This window comes from Puma concolor, chromosome A1 (genome assembly GCF_028749965.1).
Source record: "Puma concolor isolate L17-30 chromosome A1, mPumCon1.1.hap2, whole genome shotgun sequence".
Classification (NCBI taxonomy): domain Eukaryota; kingdom Metazoa; phylum Chordata; class Mammalia; order Carnivora; family Felidae; genus Puma; species Puma concolor.
Genome location: NC_141667.1, coordinates 53817433 through 53833565, shown reverse-complemented (window position 1 = coordinate 53833565; position 16133 = coordinate 53817433). Strand labels below are relative to the sequence as shown.

General features: G+C 34.7%; 1 protein-coding gene across 2 annotated transcripts in view; it reads right to left on the bottom strand.

Moving 5' to 3' along the window:
* The window catches only part of GABRG2 (gamma-aminobutyric acid type A receptor subunit gamma2), a 115264-nt gene that overhangs the window by 56613 nt on the left and 42518 nt on the right, over positions 1-16133 (bottom strand). For both annotated transcript variants that reach the window (XM_025923437.2, XM_025923439.2), the window contains exon 6: positions 13113-13250. In XM_025923437.2, the coding sequence (XP_025779222.1) occupies positions 13113-13250 (138 nt within the window). The remainder of the gene's footprint in view (positions 1-13112; positions 13251-16133) is intronic.

Here is a 16133-nt window from a genome sequence, read left to right as displayed (position 1 = left end):
GCCTGAAATCATCATGCAGAAATATGTGAATTTCAAAGGTTAGGGAAAGGAATGAGAAAGAGGGGAAAATACAATTATATTATGATCATGTTGTCCTCTATTTCCGAAGCTATTCACAATTTTCTAGGCATTTTCAGATACTCATACCAACTCTTGTAGGGCAATTATAATTCTTCCATTTTACAGATAAACAAAGTGAGGTCTGACAGGTTAAATGACTTGCTCAGATATATAAACCTATTAATAAAGTCAGCTAGGACTTAAGGCCAGGTCATATCACCCTTAGCCAAGTATTCTTTCCTTTCAACTTTTCCTTAAAGTCATGTTTTACTAATATAGTATACATGTCATTTTGTATAGAGTTTTGAGTCATAGAAAATACTTCTATTAATAGAAAGCATTTTAACTAGCCTTGTTCAAGATGCTCCTGTTACTTCCTCATTCTTATCTTTGTAAAGAAAAACTGACTCTAACTTGATATATCCAATTATCAACATTCTAAACATTGCCATCAACTTGAATAGTGGAACGAATTAGGTTGTTATGGTATGCCGGGGCATGAGGTACCTTGAAAGCATGTGCCCTTTATTGTATACTACACACACACACACACACACACCTGTTGATGTGAATAGCTCTTTTCCTTAATAAAAAGGAAATTGATATTTCCTACAAATGAGACCTCCCAAAAATGCTATGGCTCAGTCTCAGAGCACAGGTTCAAACCCTGTCTCTGCCACTTCCTAGCTACGTGATCATAGAAATGAAAATAAGGTCAGCCTTCTAAAGCTGTTGCAGGTATATATTTAATAAACCTTGTAAAATCCTTAGCACTGAGCCTGGCATACAGGAAATGCCCAATAAAACCTGGCTTGAACATTCTCATCATCCTCATCACCACTACCACCCCCTCATTATCAACACTACTCATCTGTGCGTAGATTAATAGGAGCAGATCTTTAGGACCAAAATATCTCCTATTACTCACTTATTTGGCGTCAGCCAGTGAAATGAAAATTCCATTTTATATTAGCTTCATTTTAGATAAATGGCCAGGGAACAGTGACTTGGGGACACAGATTCTTGTTGATGAGTTGTAATTGTACTGATAACTAGCCACGCAAAAATGTTTTAATTATTGTTATCCTATACTTCATGTGCTTCACCTATAGAACAGAGGGACAGAATTAATTTTAAGAATGTTTGTAAAGGAAAGTGTTAAAATTATAGCTTTATTGTTAAGATTAAACAAAATGATTCCGATTTTACTTGAAGCTACTGTATTTACACTCTTTTCTTATACAAGACTACTACAGATTTTTTATCATGACAAAATAACAGCAATCAAGACAGCCTGACCTTTTCATTATTTTGTGGCCATTCTTTATTAAATCATGTTCAATTACTTCCTCCTAGTGACAAGAGGATGATGCTAGTTTATTGTTTCTTAGAAGTTACACTGCCTAATATCTGTAAAATTTGATTTAGTATGGGACAAATATTTACGGACTTGTTTTTCAATGTAATTAATAAAGCTGTCCCAGAAGTATAGCAGGGAAAATCCTGCCCATGTTTATAAACTGTGACAGTTCATATCACCCTACAATCATTTCCATGTTAATATTGTATCTTTTCATCTGCTCTTTCTGAAGCCAATTTTACATAAATAGGAAATCATGGCTGGGTCATTGACAAAATAAGCAAGCTTGACCAAAACAGTCTCTTTTAAAGAGAATAATTCTCAGAATCAGAGACATTTTAAAAACAGGTTTCTATTTTCTTTGAGAGTTCATCATCCCTCCCCCTTGCTAGTGGGTTTTTTCCCTGCCATATCATCTCAAGCTACACCTGCTCACCTGGCCAGGGGATGGGCCATGTACAGCAGAAAGGATTATAATAATGGTAAATTTTGGTTATGACTTTGCAGTCAAATATTTGTTATCTCTTTCTACCAATCTTTCCCTACAAAGGCCTTGCCCAGTGACCCTTTGTGTAAGAGAAGCATGCATTCTACCCCATGGGCAACAGGCTTGTCCATGTGACTTGCTTTGGCAAAGGGAATATGAGCCAAATCACTTATGTTTATCAAAGCAGGAAGTTTAAGAATCATTTTATTCTTCTATTGCCCCTCAGCCAATAGAATAGTATGCCAAAGAATGGAATATATTTTTTTTTCAGCTTTAAATCACCGATATTTGAGGGCTATTGCTACCATAGCATAATCTAGCTTAAACTGACCAATATAGTCCAATTCTGCCATACACAGATGCACAGATGAAAGCTGGACAGGAAGCTGTCTGTTTAGTGACCTACTCTATGATTTGGACAAGGTCTTTGTCCTCTTTGGGTACTTTTCTACAAGATTGGTTATACATAATCATCTCACCTGGAAAATGAACATCACATTATAGAAATACTGTGAAAAGTTAATGAGGTGATTTATATAGAGAGAGCTTACAAATGCTAGTACATCATATTATTTTAGAAGTAGTAGATCAATACTATTTTAAGGGATCACCAATTCTCAGCACAATATCCATTAGCCAAATTTACACAATTAAGCTCTTAAAAATAATACATTATGGTCATACTATGCACACTTGAGGGCAAGTGTTCTTTTTGTTGTAGGATACCAAGTGCCTCTTCTTTCTCCTCTCTGAAAGCCATGCCAAAGCCACTGTCTTACCTTTGCCCTCTCCTAATTTCTCATTCAGAATAAAGGTGGTTCACATCCACCCTCTCTCCCCACACCCACTGTGGGCCTATTTTTCCCATGCCAAATTCATTTTTTCAGACCTTAACTAACTTACCAACCATCTCGATGGCAACACTCTGGGCCTCTTGCCCCCATGGTTACCACTGAAGTTCTCTATACATGATAGATAAAATAGATCTGTTAATTTCTAAGTTTCATGGAATAAGAAAACATTAGGAAGTTTATACTAGGAACTTGTGGGGACATAAATGCCCACCAGAAGATTGCTTTATAACAAAACTGCCAAATATCAGGAAATATAACACAGCATTTTAGAGGTGAAAGAAGCTTCAAATTCAATATAGTCTGGGGTTTTTTTGTTTGTTTGTTTTTTTGAGACAGAGAAATTGAGGGTCAAAACAAAATATGACTGTTCAAGGTCATTCAACTATATGATAGTACAACCACAAAGACAACTCTTACATAGGAATCAGGTTTTTTGTTTGTTTGTTTGTTTGTTTGTTTTCTCTATATCCAGCTGTCTCATTTCATCCAGGATAATAAAGAACAGAGCTTTATTGCAGAACAATAATTGTATCAATCTTCAAGAAAGTACAACAGGAAAAAGTGTCAATTGGCTATGCAAGGCTGCTACTCGGTAATGTTCAGGAAAATTGCAACCAAGCTTTTATCTGCTTAGATGTGAGCTGAAAAAGACAAATACAGACAAGACTAGATACACAGATGTCCATCTATGTAACTGCACCACTTTATGTTTATTTATATACAAATATATTTAAGTTTATTTATTTATTTTTGAGAGAGAAAGAGAGAGAGAGAGTGTGTGTGTGTTCAGAGTGCACAAACAGGCTCTACACTGTCAGAGAAGAGTCCAATGTGGAGCTTTATCCTACGAGCCACAAGATCACGACCTGAGCTGAATTCAAGAGTCGGACACTTAACCAACTGAGCCACCCAGGATTTTATTTAAAATCCATCTGCCAGGAAAGTGGATTATAGAGATAAACTGAATAAACTTAAAATTGATTTGCACTGCATATACTATATATTTATGACAAATAAATCCAGCTGTAGAATATAAAAAAGCAAGTGAAATGTAGATTGGATAGGTTCTGGCACTTCCCTGCAAATCACTGTCTATTCTCAAGTAAACATTGGCTGAATAATAGTTTCCATGTTCATTTCTTTTTGCCTATTAAAAGTAAAAACAACAGCAACAAACAAACAAACAAACAAAAGCTTCATTTCCAGGCATACATAAGTGCTCATTTGGGGATTATCTTTCATTTTCCCCAGTTTTCCACAGAGATATAGATGCACTTAGTTTTCAAAATAAGGAAACAGTAACAGAAAAAAGACCCAAAGCCCCAAAAATACAACAGGGACTTTGGTAAACTGGTAATGATGCACCTCACCTTTTCAGAAATGTCACAATCCAACTCTACTCAATCATGTTCAAATGAAAATGAAGACCCCGATGTTTAAGATGTAAATATGTTTAAGATTTTCACATGAAAATTTTCAATTGTTCAATACTGACTAAAATTAAATGAAACTCATCCATGTCTAATGATTCATGCTCTAAGCTGGAGTTGGACAAGTGGCTACCAAGTTACAACCAATGACTCAATTTCCCTGTAAGTAAAATTACAATTGGGCTTGATCTTCAAGATTTAGCCCTAAAATTTTACCTTTCTCTATCCATCTCTTTCCACTCTCAGTACTGATACTGCGAGCAAGAAATCACCAGCTAAGAAAGTATAATCATTAGGTGGTTATAATTGATGTCCATGACTGCATTGTCTGGTTAACAAGGAGCTATTACACAGCTCATGAATTACACATTGTCTTATATGTTATGTAGCTCTTCACCACTTACCAATGAAATTCCAGGTGCTTAGTGCTTTAAGTCATGTGAGCCTAAACATACTAGAAATCATGTTTGGAAACTATTCCAGTAAACTCAGCGCTCTTGACTGAAGCTTTATCTTCTAAACAAAGCCACTTATTTATTGTACTTCAATGTTCTTATAGAGCTGATAGAGAAGCATTTAAGGGCAAATCAATTCGATTTGTGATGGGGATGGAAGAACAACTGTAATTTTAAGAAAATGCTATTTTTAGTATTCTTTTTGTCATTATTCTGATAGATAATTCATAGCAAGGAAAAGCTAATTTTGGGGAAGATAAACTGGAAGACAAATATGAAAAATCAAACATTTATGATGTGACTCACCTGTTAATGAGAAGCACTGTCAATTTCTTAAACAGTGGAGATATCGATATATAAAAAAAAGAATTTAGTCATGTTTAAGATATTTGTCAATTATCTTTTCCTTGCACTTTCTGACCTATTTCTGCCCTTTGGGAATAGACTGTTCTTGCTTTTCTGAATGAGATAGATTACATGAGAGGTAGGTGAACATGGTAAACAAATTCTGGTCAGCCACTGCTTATATGTCCACCAAATTCTTTTCTGAGCTGTTTAGCACTGCAATGTGTCGTGACCTTCTTAATAAACTCTTTTTGGGAAAAAAAGTGAAATATTAAAAAAAAATTCCTCATTGCTGTCTGCTTCCCTTTTCAGTCTCTGATATGCTTAAATTTGCATATCTATAATGCTTGAATAGCATTATTTTCTGAAAGTGCAAAAATAAGAAGAGGAAATTAGTCAATTGCATCAAACAGAGTGAAAGGAATCATTAATGAGTTTGTGTGGAGAGCATGATGTCTGTAGACTCAGTATATCTCCCATTTTTATATTTTAATACTTATTTAATATTTTACATTTATTTGGGGCAGCAGCTTGACAGGAGGGCTCTATTAGTCATATCAGTCACATGGATGAATGTGTCTTTTAAATATGGCAAAGTAGGATTTTTGATTGAATTAGGAAACACCAAAGACTTGGATAAAAATTAATGTCTTGACCTGGTTACTTCTCATAGACTGTCACAATAAAGTATTAATCCCCCAAAATTACTGTAAATAGTAGTCATACAAACCCTTTATTAGGTTTTCTTTCTTATAAGAACAAATAGCAAATACACTGGATCTGACAGTTTCTTAATTAAAACCTTATTTAGATAGTGACCAATTGGTCCACTAAGCAAGTAAATAGTATTAGCTCATAGGCAGTAAACATGCTTCTGAAAGATGAAAGGCTATCATTGCTAAATTGTTTCTCACTTGTTATTGCTATATACAAATATAATTCCTATTCTTATAAGTTAACATTTTTTTGATGCATATATATAGGGTCATTGTATGACTTCATTGCATTGTTTGTGTAATATTACCTATTTTCAAGCTTAAGAATTAACTTTTTCTTTTAATTAATTCATCTCTTTGCCTAATATGTTTATGAGAGGCAATGGGATTAAAATTTGGTATCTGGATAAATAACTCTGCTTTATTGAATATCCTTGAATAAATTATTTAGCCCCTCTAAACTTAAGTTGCTTCATGTGTCAAATAGCAAAAAAATGTATTTCTTAGAGGCTTGTTGTGAGAAATAATATGATAGCACACCATGTTGCACAGATGCTAGAAAGCCATAAAACCCATTGTTCCTTCCTAGCACACAACTGAGCTACATTTCCCAGACTCATTTTATCATCACGGGAACATACAATATTCTTGCCAGTGGAATGTAAGCATAAATAAAGTGTATCACCTTGAAGCCAAGCAATTTTCCTTAGATTTCATATGACTTCCTATGCAACCTCTCTCTATCTCTCAAGCCCTGTCTCCCCACTAGGCAAGGTCAGAGCAACCTTGGAATTTAAAATTCTGATGTGGAACTTTTTAAAATGTAATATATAAATACTGCAGGGTTACAACTGAAAGAAAGAAAAACATAAAATTTTGGGTTAACATATATACCATCATATGTCACTAAAAACAAATACATGCATGGGACTGTTATTCCCCTTAAATTAAAAATGTAAAGGAGTTTGTTTCTGTATTTGACTTGCTTTGAAAACCTATTGAAAACTTGATGTAGAACATTCTAGGAAAACTTAATTTGTATAAAAAAAAAAAAAGGCATTCCTACATTAGGACATCTATAGTGTAACTGTGGTGACGTCAGAGGTTCTGGATAGGTCTAAGAACAAGGATTTCAAAGAAGCAACTAGTAAAATGCATTCATCTTATTATAAGCAAGGAACTTTCATCCCAGAGATGGCTATTCCTGGTCCAGCTCTCTTTACGTTATTCTTATGTTTTCTTCTATTGAAACCAAACTTATTTTTTTTTTCTAAATCAAAGCTTAAAAATAAAATAAAACTCAATTACTATGAAGTTTTCCATGGATTTATTTTAAGACATTGCATTTCTTCAACTAGTTTGAAAGTATATTTTTGACTAAAATGAACTCACAGCTTATTGTGACCCAGTCACAGGAGACTGTGAGATGAATGCACAGTTGTTTCTATCCTACCAACTAGGTTTCTGAATTTTTTTGTTTATTTCAACCTCTTCAGAAAAAAAAAATACTGTTAACTTGTATCTTTTTTCCCCCTTTTCTTTCCCTTAAAATAGTTCACCTCCATTATGAGTAAAGTTTTCAAAAGTGTCCCCCTGGTTTGCCAAAGACATCTAAATTAAAACACATCGTGGAAGGTGGGAGCTCTTCCTTTTTTTTTTTTTTTTCTACTTGGATAATTATTTGGCCAATACATATAGGCTGATACAGGTAGAGAAGGTTGGTTTTGAGCTTGGTATTAAATAAGGAATACAGGACACAAAGACATGAAGTACGTACTATCTATACGTAGTATAGGAACACCTCAGGGGGTTAAGGGTATGGGGGAAGAATAGTGGTCAAGCTTTGAAGGTATAGGGTAAATTTTAAATATTTTAGAAATGAAGCAATGAACATGGACTCTATCCACAGAGCTGCTATTTCTAAAATTGTAGTCTGACCGGTACTGTTGGAAAGTAAGGTAAATTTAGTGATACAGGGACTTTTTATTTTAATATTTATGTATTTCTTATAATAGAAATTAGGAAAATACAATAAGCACATGGAATCCTAACCAAAATGGTGAATTAAAGACAAAAAAGTAAATAATATCTAATGTTCATGGGTTCACCAAAAAATTTATGAGGATTTTCATGAAACACTGAAGTTTGCATCCTAAAGAAAATATGGAAGCTTTCATGGTATTCTAACATGGGAAGAATGTGATACATTCTTTGTGATTCAGAATGATGGCACTTGGATCACAGATTCTCCTAAGAAACTTATTTGCCCACTTTTGTAGCCCACACATCAGGATAAGAACATGAAGGAAAAAAGTTCTGCCTGATACTAAAAATCATGTAGATAATTTGGTGAACTGGCAATGGCAACATGATCAGAAAGAACAAAGTCTTCTACTTTAGAGTAAACAATGAGTAATGAGAATATACATAGTAGAATTCTGCACTGCTTATTAAATTGAGAGAAATTTTGCAGGTTTATCAATATAATTGTCATAAACAATCAATTCTACAATTGCTACTCATCAACAACTCTAAGCAAGCCACTATACTAATAACATCATGGGTACAAAGATGATTAAAAGAAGTGAATTTTGTGAAATTTATGATTTATTGGAATGAGGGGTCAGAAAGGGGTAAATAAAAAGTGCCTAAGCCCTATGATCCAGCAATTGCACTATTAGGTATATACTCAAAGTATTAAAAAAAAAAAAACAGATTCAAAGGGGTACATGAACCCCAATGTTTACAGCAGCATTATGAACAATAGCCAAACTATGGAGAAAGCCCAAATGTCCATTGACTGATGGATGAATAAAGAAGATGTTGTATATATACGTGTATACACACACACACACACACACACACACACACACACACACACACAATGGGATATTACTCAGCCATCCAAAATAATGAAATCTTGCCATTTGCACTGATGGAGATGGAGCTAGAGTGTATTATGCTAAGCGAGAAAAGCCACTCAGAGAAAGACAAATACCATATGATTTCACCCAGATGTGGAATTTAAGAAACAAAACAGATGAACACATGGAAAGGGGAGGGGGAAAAGAAGAGAGGGAAACAAACCATGAGACAGAGGGGGTGGGGGAGGGGCCAGATGACTGAGGGGTATCAAGAAGGGCACTTGTGGTGAACACTGGGTGTTGTATATAAGTGATAAATCATTGAATTCTAACTCCTGAAACCAATATTGCCACTGTATGTTAACTAACTAGAATTTAAATCTAAATAAATAAATAAATAAATAAATAAATAAATAAATAAAATTAGTAGGGAAAAAAGTGCCTTAAGCAACACAAAGCAGAAATTATGTCTTCATAAAGTGGGTGAAAATGCTCTGAGGAAGAATTAATGGAATGATGATGATGATGATAATTATTAATAAGAATGTCTTCTATTACAGAGTCTTTTCTGTGTGTCAGAGAAAGTTTTAAGCATTTTTAATTGAGTGTATTACTTAATCCTCAGAACAATCCTGAAATATTGGCGATACTGAGCTTAAATATATTAAATAGTTTATACAAGTTAATATTCAAACTTGAGCTGCCTGACTCCAAGAGTACACATTTAAAAATTGCTCCAAGTTGTTTTGATGAAAGGTAGTAAAGACCTCGTTGAGGAGATGCTATGCTTTTAAGCCTTAAAGTCATAAAGAAGGTAGAAAGGATTTGTGAAGCCATTCAGAGAAGAAAAATTAAGATTCAGTGTGTGTATAGGATTGGCTATTTATATTCATAAAAATATAGTTGGATTAGTTCTGTCACAAGGTGGGAAATTATAGAAAACAATGTTGGAAAGTTCCTGAGAACAAAAGCTTGTGCTTAATTGACCTACTAAATTCTTGAAACATGGTGAAAGTTGTGTTTTCAGAAGATCCATTAGACCACAGTGGGAATAAAATAGCATAATAATTAAAAGCACAAGTCTAGGAGCAAATCACTTGAACTCATAGCCCAGGTTTTGTAACCGATCCCTGCAGTAAATGAGCCTCTAGAAGTCTGTTTCCTCATCCACAGTGATACCTTGGGTGTGATGTGTAGGAAATAGGACCATGGCTATGAAAATTCAACTAGGTTGTTTGGATAAAAAGTTTGCTACAGTACATGTAGTTAGTGCTCAGTAAGCGCTAGCTTTTATGATTAATGTGTAAAAGATAGACTGTGGAAGAGAGAGACTGACAGCAGGGACATAACTTAATAGGCTACCAACACAGTCCAGATGGGAACAGACAAATCCTGAACTAGGACAGGGGCATTGGCAACAGAAAAGAGGACAGTTACACAAGATGCTTTAGAGGCATAAGTGCCTTTGTGATTCATTAGAGGTGGGAGGTAGAGACATGACTCTAACTGTTCACGCCTGGCTCACTGAGACAATGATGGTGCTATTCCCAGATGCAGAGCAATTATAAAGACATGATGGTTTGGAGGAAAAATCATGGATGCAGAATCTGTTTTGATATATTGACTGTGAACTAAAGATGTTCTTCATGTCATATCCATCTACCACCAAGGCAATATTATTCTCAAGTATGATACAGATGTGACTGGCGGGAAATTAAGAAGGTTCAGGTGGTGTGAGGAAAGGTTGTCACTGATGACATTGAATTACATGGTGAGAAGATTCTTTCCTGAGAAATGGTCCTTCTACTCTTCTGTTTACATCAATGAAATGTTTTACTTTGGTGCCAGCTGCAATTTCCCATTTCTCAAATATCTTTCCTTCCCTCATTTTCAATATACTCAGTCTGCAGAACACTAATATATGCACTTGAAATTAAGAACATTTGTTCGCTTTTCATTGTATTTTTGCATCAACTTCTATTGTGTCAAATGCTTCTGCTTTTTCATTATGGCCCTAATATGAACTTTCTTTTTAAAAATTAATTTTACTAAAAACAATAATGAATCAATTTAAAGAAAAAAATACTAAGGAATCAGCAGTATAGTTACCACTTGAATATAATAAAGTCATGAGAGGTGGGATTGAATGAATGAAGGTTAGAAAGCCTTGCAGTAAGCTAGGTCAGATATTAGGCAATATTCTCACCCAGTTTTGACCAAGGCTTCTTAAACTGATATACATTTATGGTAAGTCTAGGAGAAAATCACATTGTAATAATGTATTTAAAAGGAGTATAAATTTAAAAGGAGTATAATTTGATCTGATAATTTCCCAAGAAAGCTGTTTTTATAACTTCCTTGTAGATATTAACTAGTTGTAAAGCTCTGCTTTGAAAGTAAGAATGGCATCAGAAATCAAACAAAAGGTCATGCAGAAACTTCAAGTCATTACAAAATCAACTGTCATGAGAATCAGGCTGCCTCTCAGCATTGGTGTTAAGTTTCCATTCAGTCCTTTCTCTTCACAAATACAACTAAGATGGTGCTGCACACAAAATACAAACCAACAAGAGCAGGGAGTGAACAACAAGACCAACAGGGAGGCTAACCACCGTATTAAAATTCACAAATGATGCAATCAATTAAATCATGCTACTCAGTATCAAATCTGATATCAATGCAGTCTTGCTTTGATTTCCCTAGGAAGATTAATAGCTTTGTGGCACCTTGGTAATATTTCTTGCCATGCTTTAGGTAAGTAGGTCATTTTCTTCTGGAAATATCGCATAATAGACAGTAAATACTCTAGATCATTCTCAAGATGAAATATTGGGGAGGGAATGATTTAGGCCCTATGATATAAAGCCAACACTTCCCTTACCACCATTTGGTTTTAATGCCCCTCTGGGCTCAAATGACTAAAAAGACTGGCCAGTCATCAGTTTTGGGGTTCTGTTTTAGGGTGCTGGAGCAATTACAGAAATATGAATATACAACACAATTTAATGCCCAATTTCTCATTCTGGAAGCATGCAGACTTAGAAATTATTTTTACACATGTTCTTCCTTTCACAGATGGAAAACCAGTTCTAAGGCAATCCTAAATCTTTTTTAGGGACCAAATAAAAGACTGTTCTAGTACTTGATGTTCAGGATTTGCAGTGAATAAGGGAACAGAAGGCCACTTTTCAAAAATATACTCAAGCATTTCTTTGACCTTCTTTTATATTCTTTTTGCAAATTAAGAGAGTTGGAGAAATATGCAAACGCTGTTGATAATAGTGTTAAGACCAGATAGTTCTTTGATTTGGAGAATGATGGTTATGAAGATATAATCTTAAATTTCTATTTTTGCATAGGTCCTTAACTTGCTTCTCTATGTATAGCAGACCAAGACCTTATTCCAAATTAGTCAACACAAAAGTATATTCTATGAATTTCAGGGAAAAAACTCAGGTTTGTGCAAATAAATCAACAGAAAACAGTTCAACTCACAGGAATATATATCAAAATACATGTCTTAATAGACATTAAGTTGAGAACCCATCATTTATATTTGAAACTGGGACATATCAAACTCAATTTTAAAAGGAGTAGCTGGAATAATTTGCTTGGAGTATGTACTCAACATTGCAGAGGGTTTATACTGGCCACCCAGGAGACAGATATGGTCTCTGAAATAGGCTTAAATTATATCACATGGGTTTTCAAATAAATTCAATTAATGCCATTAAAATCCATGATACTTGTTGTAAAAATAAAGATTTTTAGTTTCTCTTAAGAAATCTGAGCTCCTGACCACGTTAGGTCCCACACGCACTTGTATTAGTAAAAGCTACTATTTATTGAATGCTCACTAAGTTCCAGGTATCATTCTAAGCACTCTTCTTTTTTGTTTTTTTTTTGTTTTTTGTTTTTTGTTTTTTCCTTTATACACACAGTATGCCTGTGAAACAGGTTTTTTGTCCACATTAGTTATCTGGGAGATTTAATCCCTGAGAAATTCAGTAATTTTCTCAATATCTATAGCTAGTAACTGATGCAGTTGGGGTTTGAAATGAGGCCTGTCCCCTATCCATAATAGAGCCAGTTCAAAATATTAAATTAGTGAATGCGGAATCAGTCCATATCGATTATGATCACATTTCCGTACTTGCAGAAAGTTAATTTTCCCTGTGTGATTACTTTAAATGCTGCTATTTTAATATACCGTAAAACTTATTTCCTAAAAGAAACATTACACCTACACCTAATAAATATTGTCTGCTTTTAAAATAATTGCTAGTCATTTTTGCTTAAAGAAATTAAGCAAATAAGTTACTAATCCAATTTTAATCCATTTTGCTTCAAACTGATAGAATCCATTTATATTTATCTATTATGCTAGAATACCAATTATAATTTTCTCTGGTAAATTAAAACACTTCATTTAATTTTCTGCATATCATTTGTATACAGGTATTGAAAAGTCTGTGAATTATTTATACCAGAATATTAACTCTGGAAGGGGTCACTCAAAATTGCTTTCAAGAGCATCTTACCAGAAGTTGTCTTCACTACTTCAGTGGTATTTCTCAGTCCAACAAATGAAAATTGATAAAGCCTCCATGATCTTGTGTCACCTACTTCAACAGAACTACGCTTCCATTGGTAGACAATTTCTTCACGTGGATAGCCATCTGCCATGAGATGGAAAAGCTCATATTTAAAATTATTTATAAATGAATGTATGTAGCAACCACCTTCCATGAACAAGACACTGAGGTAAGTATGAGAGAGATGGCGTTTTAAGTTAGAAAAGGATCTTGAACTAAAGAGCATCGCAATAGAGGAAATAAATACATGACATCTTATCCCAACAAGAAGTTAAGAAGTCATAAGGTCAAGATTACCCTTGAAAATAACTTAATTTGCATAGAAGATATGCTAAACATGGTTTCGGATATACTATACGCATGCTTTACATTGTCTGAGGTAAGATATAAAAAGTATCCAATATATGATAAATAGCACATATGCAAGATATTATTTTATGATGATGAGGAGTAAACAAGGCAAGGTTTTGAGAGTCATGCAGAAACAGAAAATAATGGAAGAGGAGACTCAAATGCCTCTCCAGGGTATGCCCTTAGAGTGGAAGATGACTGAGAAAAATAACCTCAACTATTTACATTATTCTCTCTCTCTCAATTTGTTGGGACTTCATTTTAATACACGCAGAAATCTACAATTAACAGTAGTAAGTAGTGGGATGCCTGGGTGGCTCAGTCCATTAAGCATCCAACTCTTGATTTTGGTTCAGGTCATGATCACACGGTTCATGAGTTTGAGCCCCACATTGGGTTCTGTACTGACAATGTGAAGCCAGGTTGGCATTCTCTCTCTTTCCCACTCTCTCTGCCCCTCCCCCCCCAAACTAAATACACTTTAAAAAAAAGTAGTAAGTAGAAATGCCAAGGGGAAGATACCAATGAGCACTATGTAGATTCTGAAGAAGTTAATTATGTTCAGCCAAGAGAACAGAAAGCCTTCATGAGAGAGGTATTGCACTGATTATGTAGAGATTATCAGTACCATTTGCTAGCCATAATACCCTAGACAAATTTCTTTGTTTTTTTCCCTCAATTATTTGTTTCTTTATGGAGATGATGGTAGTACTTATTTCATGACTGATGGCCAATGTGTAATTGTTGAGTGGATAAACATTATGAAGTAAATTATAGAATAAACTCTGTAGGGGTGCCTGGCTGGTTCAGTCACTAGATCATGCAACTCTTGATCTCAGGGTTGGAAGTTAAAGCCCCATGTTCCGTGTAGAGATCACATAAAAATAAAATCTAAAAGAAAAGCATAAACTCAAGTAAAAACAGATAGATGGATAATAGATAAATGATAGATAGATGATAAATAAAACTAGACATCATCTCAACTATTTATGAACTAATAATGCTATGTAAGTCTTAATTATGGAGGCTGATTGACTACCTGGAATAGGATCCCTAACGTCTTCCCTTTTTCTTTTCTTTTGGTCCAACTAGGCTTGTGTTGTGTGCTTATTAACTAAGATTGAAGAAAAAAGAAAGCATGATCCCCAGACTGGCATGGAGAAGGGGTAGGGGACAGGATGTGTTGAACCAAGAAAAAGAATAGTAATGTTAGGGAACTCCCTATGGAGAACATGTTGATGATTTAACTTTTTTGATAGCAGTAAGAAACATTAAGTTGTGTTTGGGTTCAGAAGACAAGTGTCCATCAGTGACCTAAAGACACAGAAATCACCAGCTCTAGATTTTATCTGACTCAGAAGAGTAGTCCCAGTTGAAAAAATAATAGAAAAGAAGTCTCATCTCCTAAAGCTTGGGGAGGGTTTTACTTAAAAATATTCCATTCTTGGATAAAGTAAAACATATGAAATAAGATTTATAATGGGAAATTTTATTTTTTTAATTTTCTTAATGTTTTATTTTATTTTTGAGAGAAAGAGAAGCAGAGCATGAGTTGCGGAGGGGCAGAGAGAGAGGGAGACATAGAATCTGAAACAGACTCCAGGCTCTGAGCTGTCAGCACAGAGCCAGATGTGGGACTCAAACTCATGAACCCATGAGATATGACTTGAACCAAAGTCAGACGCTTAACTGACTAAGCCACCCAGGTGCCCCAATTTAATGGGAACTTTTCTAAATAGATATGATAGTGATATTTTTCCTCTAGTTCCTTCTAGAATTTATGTAATGATGAACAGATGATTGCTGCTTTCATCATTGATTTTTTTTTTTTTTTTTGAAAGGACAGCTATTATTATTTAGTTGGTTTGTATGGGTCTCTGTCACTCCCTGCCTGGGAAATTCTACTTATAGAAATATAAACTTAAAATTCATAGTAAGTTTTTCATTCTGCCTAGTATCCATAGTTGTCAGACCAAAAATAAGAAAGAGGTAAGCAACCTAACGTGGACCTGAACAATTAGTGAGGCAAACATCGGGGGACACTGAAGCTTGGGTTTAGTTCAGGCAGGAAATTATCTATGAAGCTTAATTTGTATTATAATCATCACAGACCATTTTGCTATATAATCTATTTCCTGATAATAATAATTAATAGAAATAATAGAGCTTTTTACTGAATCCTATTGTGTGTGAGGTAGCATATCAAGCATTTTACATATATTACATCAACAAAACAATATTGTGGGAGGGCACATCTCAAAGTCTCTGCTGGGCACCTGAGATTGTGGACTCACTGCAAGATTTAATAATTTGCTCAAGTCTATAGTGATGGAGTTGGGATTTGAACTAGACCCAAAAGACACCAAAAACTAGTCTTTTATTCACTGGTAGATAACTAGTTCTAGATATTATTCAAACTCCATATGAAGTGGGTAATTTTCAATTTTGCTACCTTTAACGCATATACTGAAATCGAAATAAGCAGATGACACTGTAAGGGAGAGAACAAATAGCAAAAATGGTGCTACTCTCTTCTTCTGAGCCAATTGGGGGCAGGTGGGAGCCGGGAAGAGGGATGTAAAACCTACCATTATACCTTTCCATTGAGTTCAGGCC